This window comes from Andrena cerasifolii, chromosome 1 (assembly GCF_050908995.1).
Source record: "Andrena cerasifolii isolate SP2316 chromosome 1, iyAndCera1_principal, whole genome shotgun sequence".
Taxonomy (NCBI): domain Eukaryota; kingdom Metazoa; phylum Arthropoda; class Insecta; order Hymenoptera; family Andrenidae; genus Andrena; species Andrena cerasifolii.
Genome location: NC_135118.1, coordinates 18,614,515 through 18,629,370, shown reverse-complemented (window position 1 = coordinate 18,629,370; position 14,856 = coordinate 18,614,515). Strand labels below are relative to the sequence as shown.

The window sequence follows — 14,856 nt, the reverse complement described above, 5'->3', positions numbered from 1 at the left end:
AACCGGGAACAGAAAATTCATATGTACTGCGCCGAACTCCACGTTCCGGGCGTGCTCTTGCGTGCTCCGCTCCTTTCTCTCGCCTTAAGGGGAGGTTCCGGTCTAAAAGTCGATTTTTTTTTTATTTCGTTCTTCGAACTTTCAACCTTTCAGGAATACGTGTTTGAAAGGATTTTTTTTAAATTTGTAAAATTTGCGCCTTTAAGTAGCGGCAAATGCATGGGCGCAACACCGGCCACTCGGCGCTCAGGTGAAACTTTAAACGCGTTTTTCTCGAAACAGTGTTCTCAAAACGGTGGGACCTGTATCTCCAAAAGTTATTAACCGATTCGACTGAAACTTTTTTTATTTTGAAGAATATACTTCTGGCTAGGGGAGACCAGGCAAAATTACAGAATAGTGAAAATTTATAATTTTTAAAGGCGTGGAAAGGACGAACGGTATAGGGAAAAAGTGATTTCAAACTTCAAGTGTCGTTATTTTCTTAAAAAATGTCATTTTTGCATTTTTTTTCGTGGTATCTCCCCTAACCAGAAGTATATTCTTTAAAATAAAAAGTTTCAGTCGAATCGGATAATAACTTTTGGAGATACAGGTCCCACCGATTTGGATGATTTTTTTGACGGCTTGAATTTAACAACTCCCCAGTGCCGTCTGCAATGATGAATTACAAAACAAAAAATATATTTCTATAATCTAAGACATCCTCAATGCAATGCAGTAAGTCCCATTAAGTTATATGTAGTAGTTTTCCTTTAATTAATTCCTAAAGATCACCTATTTTTGGGGGCTCTAGACCGGAACCTTCCCTTAAGGGGGCCCCCCAGTTAAAAATTTTCAGAAAATCGAGTTTTTTTACTAATATACTTTCGTAGCATAACATCCCGTGGAAGTTTCACACCAAAATTCGGAACGGTATAAATTCTATGTATAGTCACATAACCAATTCCGAACGCAGGTATGAGTCGAGGACACTCTGAACACGTTTTTCTGGAAACACGATGTTCCGAAACGGTGACCACGATTTCAGAAGATCTATTAAACCGATTTAAAAAAAAAACCTAGTTTTGCTGTACATTCGAGCGATTGGTGGACATGAAATTGCCGATCGGGGATAGCGTAAAAGTTCCTTTGTTTTAGGGTGGGGATATAATAACAGTTGCTACTGCTGGTTTACAACTCCAGAAACATCGCAGAAACTCAAAAAGATGAGATAAATGAAATAGTTAAAAGGTAATAAATATTTTCATTCCAACTTATTCTAATACAATAGTTGGTGTTGATTCGCGTCCTTTGTTCCTCTCGCTGTGTGTGACTTGTCAAGCTGCAAGGTTCAACGGCGTTATTGGAATTTTGGCATTTTAATGGAAATATTCGGGGGGCGGGGTGTCACGTGGGGCACCACATGGATAATTTGACAGGAATAAAGTTTTTATTCAGTAGGAAAACATTTGCCATTCATTTTGATGTCCAAATGCAGCAGGGAAGAGAGAAACCGGGTAGATATTAGAGTTCAATTTTTGCATCATTTTTGGAGGCACGGGAAATTTGAAATCTCGCGGTGGTGTGAAATGTGTCAGCCAGTATGATGAATTTTGGGGTCGTTTGCGAACCCTTGGTGATTTAGATTTTATCAGTTTTGAAATAGGCGAGTTTATAGTATATACAGGATGTCCTCGAATTGTGGGAGTTCGTTTTTGTGGATTAAAAATTCGGGAGTATAACTTTCAGCGCCATTTAAACGTCGAGTGACCGAACGAAATCCAGAATACGTAGCAAATGCGGAATAACGTAATCGCAAAATGCAGGAACATATGACGACGTAAGACCTGAATTTCGCCTTGCATATTAATTTCTTTTATCACTGAAAACGCACTTCGTGGTATTGTAATTACATTCTTTCGAACTAACTGTATTTTCCCGTGTAATGAATAAATTAAAAGATAAAGTAATGTGTCCTCTAATCGTCACTGCGATTCATTGCTTGTTGGAACTTATTTCGTAGCGCCAATTTAATTAAAAATTAAAAATCCAATTTAAATATATTCACTTTTTCAGTATAAACTTAATAAAGATTCGTTTTTCAAAATCAGCGATTTTTCCTAAACCGCGGACGCCAATGTACGCGGACCACCTTGGGGAAGACCAGACAAAAGTCAACATCTCGCAGCTAAATGCGCACACAGAACGTTTCTAAACCAGAGTTGAGCATGAAAAGAATTATTTAAATAACGTCAACTTTATTCGACACATGCCGAATAATTTTGTCGACATTTTGTTCGTTATTAAAAATTTTAGTTAAATAAAAGTTTTGCCCATGCCTGTTCCAAACTACAAACTAACCCGGACGCACCAGAAGCCACCATGCAAGAATTGAAATTAGTCAAAAGAGTCCCTCTCGACGTAGATTCTCTAAACATGTCACATCCGTGGCTGGGGAAAAAAGGGAGCGGGAAAATCTGACGATTCGTGTCGTTAATTACTATACATCCTCCGCGTAACGAAGGAGCGTACGCTGATGTGGATCCGTGGCCGCATCGTCGGTACTCGAGATTCATTGGACGTCGCCTCGCAGGGCCGACACTAATTAATAATATTGATGCTCGACGCGGCGGCGCGATAAAGAAAGACACCCTCGGAAAGCGAAAGAAAAGGGAAACAGAATAAAAAGAGAGAAATACTGAAATAGAAGCGCGCGCTGAGCGCTGAAAGGGATGTCGCGAAAAAAATTAGACAAAGGAAGTGGTCTCGTTTAAATGCGAGAGAAAAAAAAGCGCGAGAAATAGAGGAAGCGGCGGGTGGGGGAGGGTTGGCGAGGATCAGAGGAAAGCCTCGGTGTGATTAATTTCAGCGGAGAAATTCGAGACGCGACGACACTTTCGATCTGCCCTCGCTGGTCTGGTGGTAAGTCTGGGTTAGGTGTTGCTTGATAACGCGCCATCCTGTTAATTGGACAACCGCGCTGTATCGAGAGACGTTGTTACTCGCGCTGAGGGATGTCTGATGAATGACGATCGCGGAAAATTTACGAGGCACGGGTGCAGCTGAATTGCCGCGGTTCTTGCGCATTTCTTACGCGACCTCGTTGGAACTTTCACGCTCGCACAGTGCACGGACTTCGAAAGGGTTGTGAATTCTTCATCCGCGGATGTTTTCTGTGGGACGTCTGAGAAAGTTGGAGGACGTGGAAGAATATTTCTGTTGAATTTAACAAATACGCTGCAGGGAAAAAGTTTTATAATTGCCTCGCCGTACGCCGTTGAAATAATTACGTCGTATTGTTATTTGGCAAGTACATGTATATACAATAGAGTCAATAGACACTCACAGGTCCATCCACGTGAATTAAAAAAATATTTACAATTCACAAATGAGATGCTATTCAGATCACTTGTATTAAGAAGTCTGCCTAGTGTGTGTTGCAAGTATCATTTTGCACGTTCGCAGCTTTATTCTACAGTATCATTTTTTAAGACTATTAACAAAATTTGTAAGTAAAAATATCCAATTCTAGAGGAGTAGGAGTGTCGTGAACAATATCCTTTCAGACGACAGACTTGATATCAGCAATAAGATTGTGGTTATCTCAACACACAAAATGCAGAGAGATTGGTAATCTGTGGACGTGTGGTTATCATCTGAACCAGCATAATGAAAAAATATTGAAAAACAAAGATATGGTAATAAGTCTTAAAGAAATTTTAGCAATTCCAGCAAAAAAATTATGGTTTCGTTGATCGTAGTAATTCAATTTTGTAAATATTTGCAGAATTCTAGTTCGAACGATAATGTAACGTCTACTGAGCAGGCCTGATATATTTGATGTGGATCAGGGCTTTTGATGTTTTGGTACCCAGGTCTGGCATCCGGAAGGATATTACTCTCTTCGCGATGTTTTTACTTACAATTTTTTTTCATAGTGTTAAAAGGTGTTAGAATAAAGCTTCGAACGTGCAAAATGATACGTGCGATACTTACTTTTTTTTTACTTCCTGAAAAATCGAATTTTTCCACACTAGGAAGACCCCATAAGTGGGAACACCACTGTGACGGCCAGAAAAGTAAGTCGTTTTTAAGAATTTCTTTTCAGGAATAATTCGCAGTTTTCATAGAAAATTTTTATTACCTTACCGATTTCTTAAAAAAAAATATTTTTGAAAGAATGGTGCGCTTTAGAAGGAAAGTTTCGAATATCCCTGAATAAGACAGTTCCTCGAGCGTATTTAAAAAAATTGTTTTCAATCAAAGAATCCGTACGTACGACGGAAACTACACTCATATTTTACGGTTCCTTTTCCTACTGTTCCGCCTTTTACTTTAACTCTCTATCATATGAAATTCGCTCTGTAACCTCTTTCGCATCCTTCAAGCATGCAGTGACACTATTTTTTGCTAATCAGCATTAACAATTAATTATTAACTTTTACTTTTGTACATTTTCTAACTACACGCATATGATGTTAGTTCTTACTTTTGATCATGTTATTTGGCCGTCTACATTTACTTTTCGTGTACTCTATTGTATTAGTTTTAGTTTTAAGTAGCTTTAAATAGTAAGGTTAATAACAGCTGACAGCTGTACCTCGCATTTTGCACTCCTCTAGTGTTACATGTGCTATTCAAATTTAACTATTCTTTTTCTTTTTCCTCTTTCTCTTTCTCGCTTTTTTATATGTTTCCTATTGTAAAGTCTACAGTGCAATAAAGAATTATTATTATATAGTTTATAAAAAAAAAACGAAATTTAATTTCGAACCTGCTGTTCCACAGTTACACATTCGACCAGCTCGCGTGGGGGGTCTAGAAGATTAATTAATATATTAAAATTTATGGATGATTTCTATTTATTATTTTGTTTATAGTCTCTTAAGACAGCGCACTAAAGGTAGGTAACAACAATTTTCTATGAAAACTGTAAATTATTCCTGAAAGAAATTCTTAAAAATGGTTTACTTTTCCGGCCGTCACAGTGCTGTTCCCCCTTAAGTAACGAAGTCTCCAGCTCACCTGTAAAGCTACCAGTTTCAAACTTTCTTTTCACCGCCACTGTGTATTTCTCATAAAAGTCCAGTGGAACGAATCGAAATTGCGCAGGAATCTCTGTAGAAAGAATAAGAGAGCTGCCTGGGGAGACCTAATATTTCCGACATGCACGCATACGCGCTCGCATTCCGCAATGCCCGAAACAGTGCCGCACAGTAGAATGCAAACAAACACGCGCACACCTGCCCCACGTTCCCTTCACCGCAGAATGCGGCATTTCCCTGATACGAGCATTTCGACGACAGAACTCCAACGTCATTTCACGCATGCACAGCGAAACGTATTTCACCCGACACAATTTCCAGCGCAAATAATTAAAAAACGGCGCGGGCACACGTCGCGTCAATCATTCGCGAGCCACCGTGTCCCGCCGTTCGCCGAACGTCGGAGCGACGCGAGGCTATCGCTTAAGACTGTGCGACGCGGCGCGCCGTTCCTCGAGCCTCGCCATCAGAATGCATCGCTGGTGCTCGATCCCTGCTTGATTTCATTGAAACGAGGAGGGAAGCGAAGGGGGAGGGAGGGGGTTGGAAAAGGGACGGCGCAAAAAGAAACCTGTAAATATTCATTCCTTTCTCTCCGAGACGCGAAAGTTTCTAGGCTGAAAGCCAGCAGCCCGGCCGATGCGTCTCCTGGTGAATCTATAAAAGTGCAGGCACGTCGGCCGAGATTTGTACGAAAACGGGATCACCGACATGACGAGAAAACTTTTTAGAGTCCCAGCCTCTGAAGATCGATTTGTTGCGCTCCGCCGTGACGGGAATCTCCTAGCTCCCTTAGATACGCCGACGGTCCCGGCAGAGTAGGGATCGTGAAACGAAATTATGGGGCAGCGGATGTCGCTACACTGGCCACTTTGTTAAGTCTGCTGGGAGTCCACGTGAATGTGCTCGCGATCGTGGAATGGCTACGTTTTTCGAACCACGTTTTCGTTTCAGGCGTACGAAAACATTGCAGGGTAAACTGTACAATGATTGGCATCCTAAGCGGACATCCCAATTGGAATGTTTATATTTTTTTGGCGAAGTTTTAATGTGGTCTTAATTCTCAGTTATCGTCGATGATTATGGATTTTTTTTCCTTTAAAATAAAACCTCCTCGGTACCTATTAAGCCTTTTGTTTTAAAAATGTTCAACGAAAAACAAAAGTAGGCATGAAAGTACAATCATTGGCACCAGAAAATTTCAGGTTATATAGAAGAAATACGAAGTTTAAACAGACTATTTCATTTACTATTAAATAACTACAACACTTAGTAAATCTGTAGTTCAATCTATTCCTTATAACTATAAAGCGACAAAATGTTAAGGGAACGCTTAAAACTCAGCGCTTTGTCTCACTGCTACTTTTAAGACTTTTTGTGCTGTTGCCAGATATAAAATGTGTGGTTCACTTACTGGAATTTGCAGTGTTTTAGTGAAAGAATGATAAGAAATTGTAGAAAATTTTTTTATATTTGGCTTTTTAATCAAGAGTGCCAGTGATTGGAGCAGTGCCAGCATTAGTGCAGTTTACTCTATGTTCATTCATTTCACGAGGATAAAGACTAGTGTGACTGGACGATTTTGAATGGAAATTTTGATAAATTCGTGGGAGTTATGGTGGAGATTTTTGTCAAGCTAAGAATATTCTGGATAATCTGGAGATTCAAGGAGGAACTATGGTTGATTCGTACCACTGAAGTGTTACAGAGGAACGAGTATGAGAGCAAGGGGAAAGGGTCGGTGTATGGTCAGACGCTCCCTGTAACTTGTATTAGCATGCATCGTGTAGGTGATTTTAAACTTCTGCATACTATCCTGGGGGATGAAGTTAATTGAGGACCATCCATCAAGCGGGGTGCAGCTCCATCTTTACCAACTTCGAGTAAATTAGAAAAAATTGTTTATAGATTTATTGCTTTGACTTAACATTGAAAAGAGAACACTTATTGAAAAAAATATATATTTTTCTACAATAAGCAGTAGTTACTCAAGTGATGAGTTTTCATTTCTATTTTCGGTGAATTTATAAAATCTGGAGCTGCCCCTGACTTGCTGCAGGGTAATGGGTGCAGGTTCAAAATTTGCAATAAATCGTTCGTTTGTTATCGAATCTGCATCAAACGTGCGCCACACAATGTCAATTTTTTTTACGTATATTATACGTCTTAATTCGAAAACTATCAAAAATGGAACTGCACCCCTGTTGCTGTAAGGTCCTCAATGGAACAGGCAATTCTTTAACCGAGGATCTTCCAGCAAGAGGATGCTGTTCCATTTTTGACAGTTTTTGAGTTATGACGAATATACCTACGTAAAAATTCTACATGGTTTGGCGCACGTTTCGTGCAAATCCGATAACAAATGAGCGATTTGTTGCGTATTTTGAACCTGCACCCATTACTGTTTTGTACAATACGAATGCACAACTGCGTCCCATCCTATAAACAGCCTTTTTATAAGTTCCTCAAATGTGTGTTTAATATTTCTACAGATAATGTTGACAAGCAGGCTCAAGAATAATGCTATTTTTTATGTCTACAACAAACGTCGACATATTTTTTCCATATTTAATTAATAAAGCAACAGTAAGTCAACAGCAACCGCTTTTTTACACTTTGGTGCAAGTCAGGGCACAGTTCCAGATTTACAAAATTCATAAAAATATAAATAGAAAATATATATTTATCAATTAGTGTTCTCTTTTCAATGTCGAGTGAAAGCAATAATTTTGTAAACAGTTTTTTCTAATTCAGTCGAAGTCGGTAAAGATGGAGCTGCGCACCCCTCCTTTCACTGCAAGGTCCTTAATTATTCTGAACTGCGTAGATAGCACCTTGGCATTCATTTAGATTTTCAAGTTTTGAATAGCTTTCCAAGGCATAGAATAATTTGAATACACAACCCCCTAAAAATAATTATTCTCAGCAGTGTATATAACACAACAGAATTCTATTTAAATAAATATAGTTTTCTAGCTTTAACAGTTTCTGAAATATCCCACCAAATAACTGTTACACCCCCACCATCCAGCACCGTTTTCACCCCTTCGATATGTTCCATAAAAAATGCATTAAATACTTTTACGAGTGTTATCATTCGCAGTTACGTTTCATGAAAATCTGCGATTACCTCTTGACGTTCCTACGTAAGCGACGATCAAATAATACGCACCCCCCACGCCACAACACCCTCTAGCAATATCGCGCAAAGTATACCCGCGCGAAGAAGAATACAACAATAATTAAAGACACTCGAAGCGACAAGTGAATTGCCTATCTCATGGAAATTGGACGACACAATTACGCCCCAAACACCTCCCGTTTGTAGTCTCTTCCAACGTTTATTCAACCCTTATCACGGGCGGAGCACCCGTGTCTACGTATTAATAGCCGCGCTGCCGCGAATATTCATACGTCGCGTACCTGCATCCGGCACGCACGCTTGTATTGCTTTAAATAGCACGTGCCGCGAATACGATAACAACGGGCAAGATAGAAATTTCACTCGGCGTACGCGTGCGTCTGCAACATTTCGTCGGCGGGCGGGTATTGAGTTCCCCAGCAATGTCAATACGCGCCACGGGAACTTCCGGCGACGCGAGGCGAAACGGCCCGTATCGCGGGCTGCCGGAGATTTCGCGGAACAATAAAACATCGGGTCCGAAGTTGTTTCGGCGACGTTGCACTGCCTACTGTGCTGAATGGAAGGCCGTCACCCACCTAACTAAGTACAGCATGCGAACAGCGATAGCTCGCCATTTACACATTCGCTGTGCCCATGGTCAGAGTTAGGCGTCACTCGAATAAGATTTCATTTTGTTCGAGCGATCTTCGCGTAAAAATTGAGGGGCTCGGTTGAGAACAAGCGCAACCCAGTGTTTTATGGTTTTAGAGGAAAGCAAGGTGAAGGAGAAATTATTTTCATAGGCAATGCGGTATGAAAGTATAATTATTTTAAACGGTACCTTGAATTACATGGTAAAGGACAACTATTATCAAATTTTAGATGAAAAATTAAGTACCTGTTTTTATTTCGCCGTATAGAATATTTTTTGTCACTTACTTCTGTGATTGCTTCGTGTAAATGATTAATTTCTCCACGTGTCTAGTATCTCCGTATTGAAAACAATGTAAGATCTGTCACTGCTCGGTAAAACGTACCTACGTGCTATTTAATTAAGAGGTGTGGAATAATTACACTACATAGCAGGAGCGAATTAATGGTACAAAGAAACGAAAATTTATGCACACGTGGCATGCGCCTGTTTCCCACAGAGCCCCTCGATTGCTAATAAAACGAATTTATGCGAGACTAACGAACGATCCTTTCCTGACTGAATTTTTAATCGAATAAATCAGCGAATAAAGGTATCGCGTGTCGGCACGCACCAGCGGAGTATACTTGCACGTATGAATGTATGTTATCTCGAGAAGCGCTCCCTTTACGTCACGCCACCCCTCGGAATCCTATCCATATCCCGAAAGCGTTGCCGCTTATTCCTGACGCTTGCTCGTCGCGGAGTTCTTTGGAGTAACGAATAAATCCGGCGACTTTATTCGTTATTCGAAATAAAACTGTTCAACTCTGTTCGCAGGGAGCGTGGGGGGTTGGAAACGCCGAACGGAACGACGTGTCAATTATTTGGACATGGGAGTACAGAGGGTGGGGGCAAAAGGGGCGGTTTGCATGGCTTTTGAGCAGAAGTCGCTTATTTTTAAAAACTGTTTTTTATTAAGTTAAATCATTCCATTTTAGTTTTACCTCCAGTTTATATTTCCATTTAAAATTTTTAATTAACCCTTCGTTGACACGCCTCTTTTTTCTCACAACCCAGAGCAATTTTTGAACGACTGCCATTCTCATTTAAAGAATCCAATCGTTATGGAAAAAAATCGCGGGTCAATTTCGATGTCTCCACAATGTATTCCAATTCTATTTCGATTGAAATTTAATCATAGTTTGTGCAAAAAAAAATCTAGTTTACCATGTGTCGAGAAAAAACGTAGGAAATCTTCAAAAAATTGTAACTTTTACAAATTCCAATATTAGAAGCTGAAAATCTACAGAGTTGTTGTTCGGATATAATATTTTGGGGGGAAAAATTGTCTGTAAGTCAGTTTCGAAAAAAAAGATATTTGTTTTACATATAGAAGGTACAGAACGCCAAAATCAGCTTATGGGTGGCTCACAACCAGAGTGTCAACTAAGGGTTAAATTGGCGCTACAAAATGGGTTAAAAAAAGGAAACGGGCTAATTGTTTTTTCACAGTTGCCCTTCCTGGAAAAAAGTCTTCGGACGCCCTTGGTTTTGGAAGGACACGGATGTCTGAAGTGGACGCGACACGAATTGACATCAACGTAGTCGATGGTTGATGGAACGTTACGCTGGGGTGTCGCGCTGATGCATGGAGGGGGTCGAGACGAATCTACGGTCTAATAGACAGGGACTCTACCCCTCGAAATAAGTCGAGTCGATGGAGGAAGATTTCTTCGCATGGATTTTTGCTGCGCGGAAAAATGATTTTGAAGCTAAAGGGATCATTCTACTTTGAACCGCCGAAAAAATAACCTATTTCTAAAGAATTTTTTCTGGGTAAATACAAAGTATAGTGAAATAAATATTTTTGGTATTTATTAAACTACCCTTATATTATACAAAAAAAAATAAAAAGAATTTTTTTAATTTGTTTTGATGGTTTTTTACAGCGACAATGTGGCACCTAAAAAAAAGATGTATGTTCATGGTGCAGGTGATTTCTCGGCTCAGGCTTATACGAAACAAAAAATTCCAAAATAAATGTCTCACTTCTATTATCATCAAAAGAAGGATGTGTACACAATGGTGTCCGAGGGCTCCTGGCGTAGAGCAAGCTTACGCTAATCAGAAATACACAGTGCAAGTATTGATGACTTTTTGAAAACCTGGTGAGTCAGTCATATTTCGCATTCAAAGACACAAAATTCGTCCATTGACACTATTCCCCTGTCTCTAATAGTTCTCGAGATATTCCACAAAAATGATTTCTTCAACCCTAACTTTGAACGCAGTTTTCACCCCCCAAATATGAAAACGGGGAAAAATAAAAAGACACGTATTTCTTATTTTTCGGTCCTCTGTAACATATCCAAAAATCAAAATGATCGGAGGCGGACACTTAAAATACTCTCCTTGTTAGTTCTCCCCATGTTCATTGGCTCTAAACTCTGCCAGAGTAATGATGAATCCCGCCAACGCGTTTATTAACGACCCCAATGGCGCGGAAATCTATTAACGTCATATTTCAAAGCGTCATCGACACTTCCATTTCCTACCCCTATCACGTATTAGCATCGAAACGTTCGCGGTCACAAACTGGACTAAATTTCGAACGGCCTCAGCCCCGACCGTTTATCATTCGTCGTCGCAATAAATGCCGCAATCGTCCCGTTACACGTATTTCATTTCAGCAAGAAAAATTTCGCGCAACCGGGTAATTCCTTTCTTTATTATCAACGCTCGACCGTGCACGTGTGTGCAGAGCGGGGCTCAACGTCGCACCGATACCATTATCGAGACGTGACTTGCTCGACGCTATTTGCGCCACGCTGCAACGGGTTACTCGAAATTCCATAAGGTAGCGAATCGTAATGCAATAACGCAGTTACCGGAGCGCCCAGACTTGTCCGGAATCTGTGATATACACGCGAGACACATTCGAGGAGGCAATTACATGCCATCCCTGTATACATACCACTGTCTTGCGAAACATTTTGCGGGACATCTTTTCTGTACGATCTCTTTTAAACCTGTTGGGGTTTTCGGTTCAGGTGGACTTTAACATAACGTCGAGGAGCGACAAACATATGTGTCGGTAACAAGTTTCTTATATCTTTCTGACAATTAGAAGAGTTGTTAATGAAGTGACGACGGAATTGGGGTTTAAAATGACCCGGGGGCTGTCACACGTGATTTCAGGGCTGTTCCTGGGTTTTGGCCGCCCAGGTGCAAACACAATATTAATAATATTAATAATAATAATAATAATAATAATAATAATAATAATAATAATAATAATAATAATAATAATAATAATAATAATAATAATAATAATAATAATAATAATAATAATAATAATAATAATAATAATAATAATAATAATAATAATAATAATAATAATAATAATAATAATAATAATAATAATAATAATAATAATAATAATAATAATAATAATAATAATAATAATAATAATAATAATAATAATAATAATAATAATAATAATAATAATAATAATTTATTTACGGGATAAGCCCATTAAGAACGAGAACACTTTAAAGGAAAAGATAATTACAGAAAATATTATTGCCGCCCTTATTAATTTAATATCCTTTAATTAAGAATTTTATATGCAGTGTTTACTTTTATATCTATATATACATAGTTTTAAAAAGTTAGCATGCAAAAGAAATAGATTGAAGAAACAGATTTTGTTAGAAATGGAATATGTTGTAGTCCTCGTGAAATTAGAGGGGGTTTAAGTCATCATTTTGCCGATTTCGAATTTGTTGAAAAAATACAGAGCCTTGAATTTTTCGATCTTTCGATTTTTCAATTTTGCTTGTTTTCGTGACAATGGGTTGTATGTAGTACTAACATACTATGTACTTATGAATTTTAATCTCGGAAAACCAGCGTTGAATAATTAAAAAAAAATTAATTGAGAAAAGGAACGATATCATTAATAATCATCATAAAAGTTATAATTATTATTCTTATTAGTCGAAATTTTCCATATAATAATGCACCTTCTGCACCCCCGCTAGGAACGGCGCCGCGTGATTTTGTTAAAGAAATTCTGAGTTAAAAAAGACCGATGAAACCTGTAAAAATAAGATTTAATTCTACCACTAGAAAATTATTAATCTCAATCATGTGTTTCTATATTTGAACCTCTGACAAGTGTAAGTGGAACTTTGCCCTCGCGTATGGTTTTGCTGTGTTCAAAAGTGGCAGAAATAAAATACCAAATGAAGTGAAAATTTGTTATAGTTGTTCAATAAATTTGCAACATTTTTCACCATTATTTAACACCGAGTGGGTGTTGCAATATTAAATTTATGAACAGCAGTGTGTATATGCGAACTTTTGTATTATCCTGATGTGGGTCTATCTTGAAAAAATGTCCCACATAGTCATTAACCTCCCCGTTTATACAATTTTCGTGGCTGAAGAAATGATGCGCGATGCGTTAAAATTGTTTGCACATCCACGTGGGTAGTTAATGTAAACGCGTATTTCCTTCACGTTCCTCGACATTCAGCACAAAACGAGCACGTCAACATTTTGATCGATCGAGAAGGAACGTTCACGGGATTTGATATCAATCCACGTGTACACAAACACAGTCATGCTTGCCCGACGTGTTTTATTCGGCATAACGTACCAAAGCAAACATAGCTGGCATCGTTCCACGATACCATACGGGGTGTTCCAACTTCATAATAACGCGAATTATTTAAAAAAAAAAAGAAAGGGAAACGATTGGGGGCGTTTATTTACATACCGTCTGGCCGTGGGAGTACGAGCTTCCGTCGACGACGCATTTATTCGGGAATGCTTCCTCCGTCGTGATTTCATCGCCGGCATCCTCTTGGATCGCGATGTCGACCTCCCCCAGGAGGACCTGGCCAGTTGCCTTAGCTGGAACTGAAAAAGCAAAATCACAAGCTCAGAGGAGAGAATTATTCTTGTAAAAAAATCCAATAATCAAGTAACAATAATATTATTAACGATATACTCTGTATTTATTCAGTAATCCTCACCTTGGTTACATAAACAAATATATACATAAATAAAGGTAAATGAAGTAAAGAAATGAAAGATACGTCCACTTATATATGAAAGGTAATACTTTCTCCAAATATTAATAATATTTACAGATTAAAAGGAAATAAAATGTACCTGTCTAACTTCAACCCCGGAGGTAACTAATTCAGAAAAGTTTCACATCCAATTACCGTAGCCTAGGAGCCACGAACCTTTATTTTACAATAGAGCGTTCGCGAAAGAAAATTAAACTGTGCCCATTAATTTATATACAATCTTTAATGTCGACCGGTGTCCTAGAAATTTCAGTTATCAAGGGTTAGGTAGCAGAAAATCAATACTTCCCGCAGAAACATAGCGGACACTATTGCTTTCTATTTCGAGCTTTCAATCTCCGCTATCGATGCGCCGATAGGCGCGCGCTGTTTAATTTTTACTGCCCGGTTACCCATTCAGCCACTTCGCGGCAAAGTTTTTCCATTTGCGTGGAAAGTGGCGGACGCTGGGAAAGTTCCGGTGAATAATAAATGCTCGATGCGAGGATGAACTCGGTAAATGCATCGATTAAGTATCACGTAAGTGGCAAGTTGGCGAGCAGCTCCACTACAGGTATAGCGATACCATCAATCTCTCTATTCTGCGGCCTCATAAATGTTCAGGCTCTTTGAAAGCCTGTCCTGGCAGGCGTACGCTATTGCGGCACAGTAGAACGGACTGTGTCACAAAGCATCCTTTTTCTGAGTATTTACTTATTTATTTATTTAAACGGAAGCCCCTTGATAAATCAATATGCAGCAGTGTATACACTGAGAAATGAAGCGCAGACTAGAAAATTACATACATAACGCGATATGGTGGCAGAATAAGTCACATAGAGATAAGCACGTAAAAGCCAATGTAAAACGAAATAACAGGTAGTTGACACTTATATGATTGTTGAGAAGAGAAAGTTAAAACGTTACGCTATCGAGGCTAGGAAGGGCCGTCAGCCTATTGTCATGTTTACGTAGAGGACACGCGTCTGT

At 39.0% G+C, this 14,856-nt stretch overlaps 1 protein-coding gene across 1 annotated transcript in view; it reads right to left on the bottom strand.

Annotated features, from left to right (window-relative positions):
• LOC143368574 (uncharacterized) overlaps positions 1-14,856 on the bottom strand; it is a 121,050-nt gene that overhangs the window by 7,994 nt on the left and 98,200 nt on the right. The window contains exon 2 of the mRNA XM_076811439.1: positions 13,569-13,711. Coding sequence (XP_076667554.1) covers positions 13,569-13,711 — 143 coding nt within the window. The remainder of the gene's footprint in view (positions 1-13,568; positions 13,712-14,856) is intronic.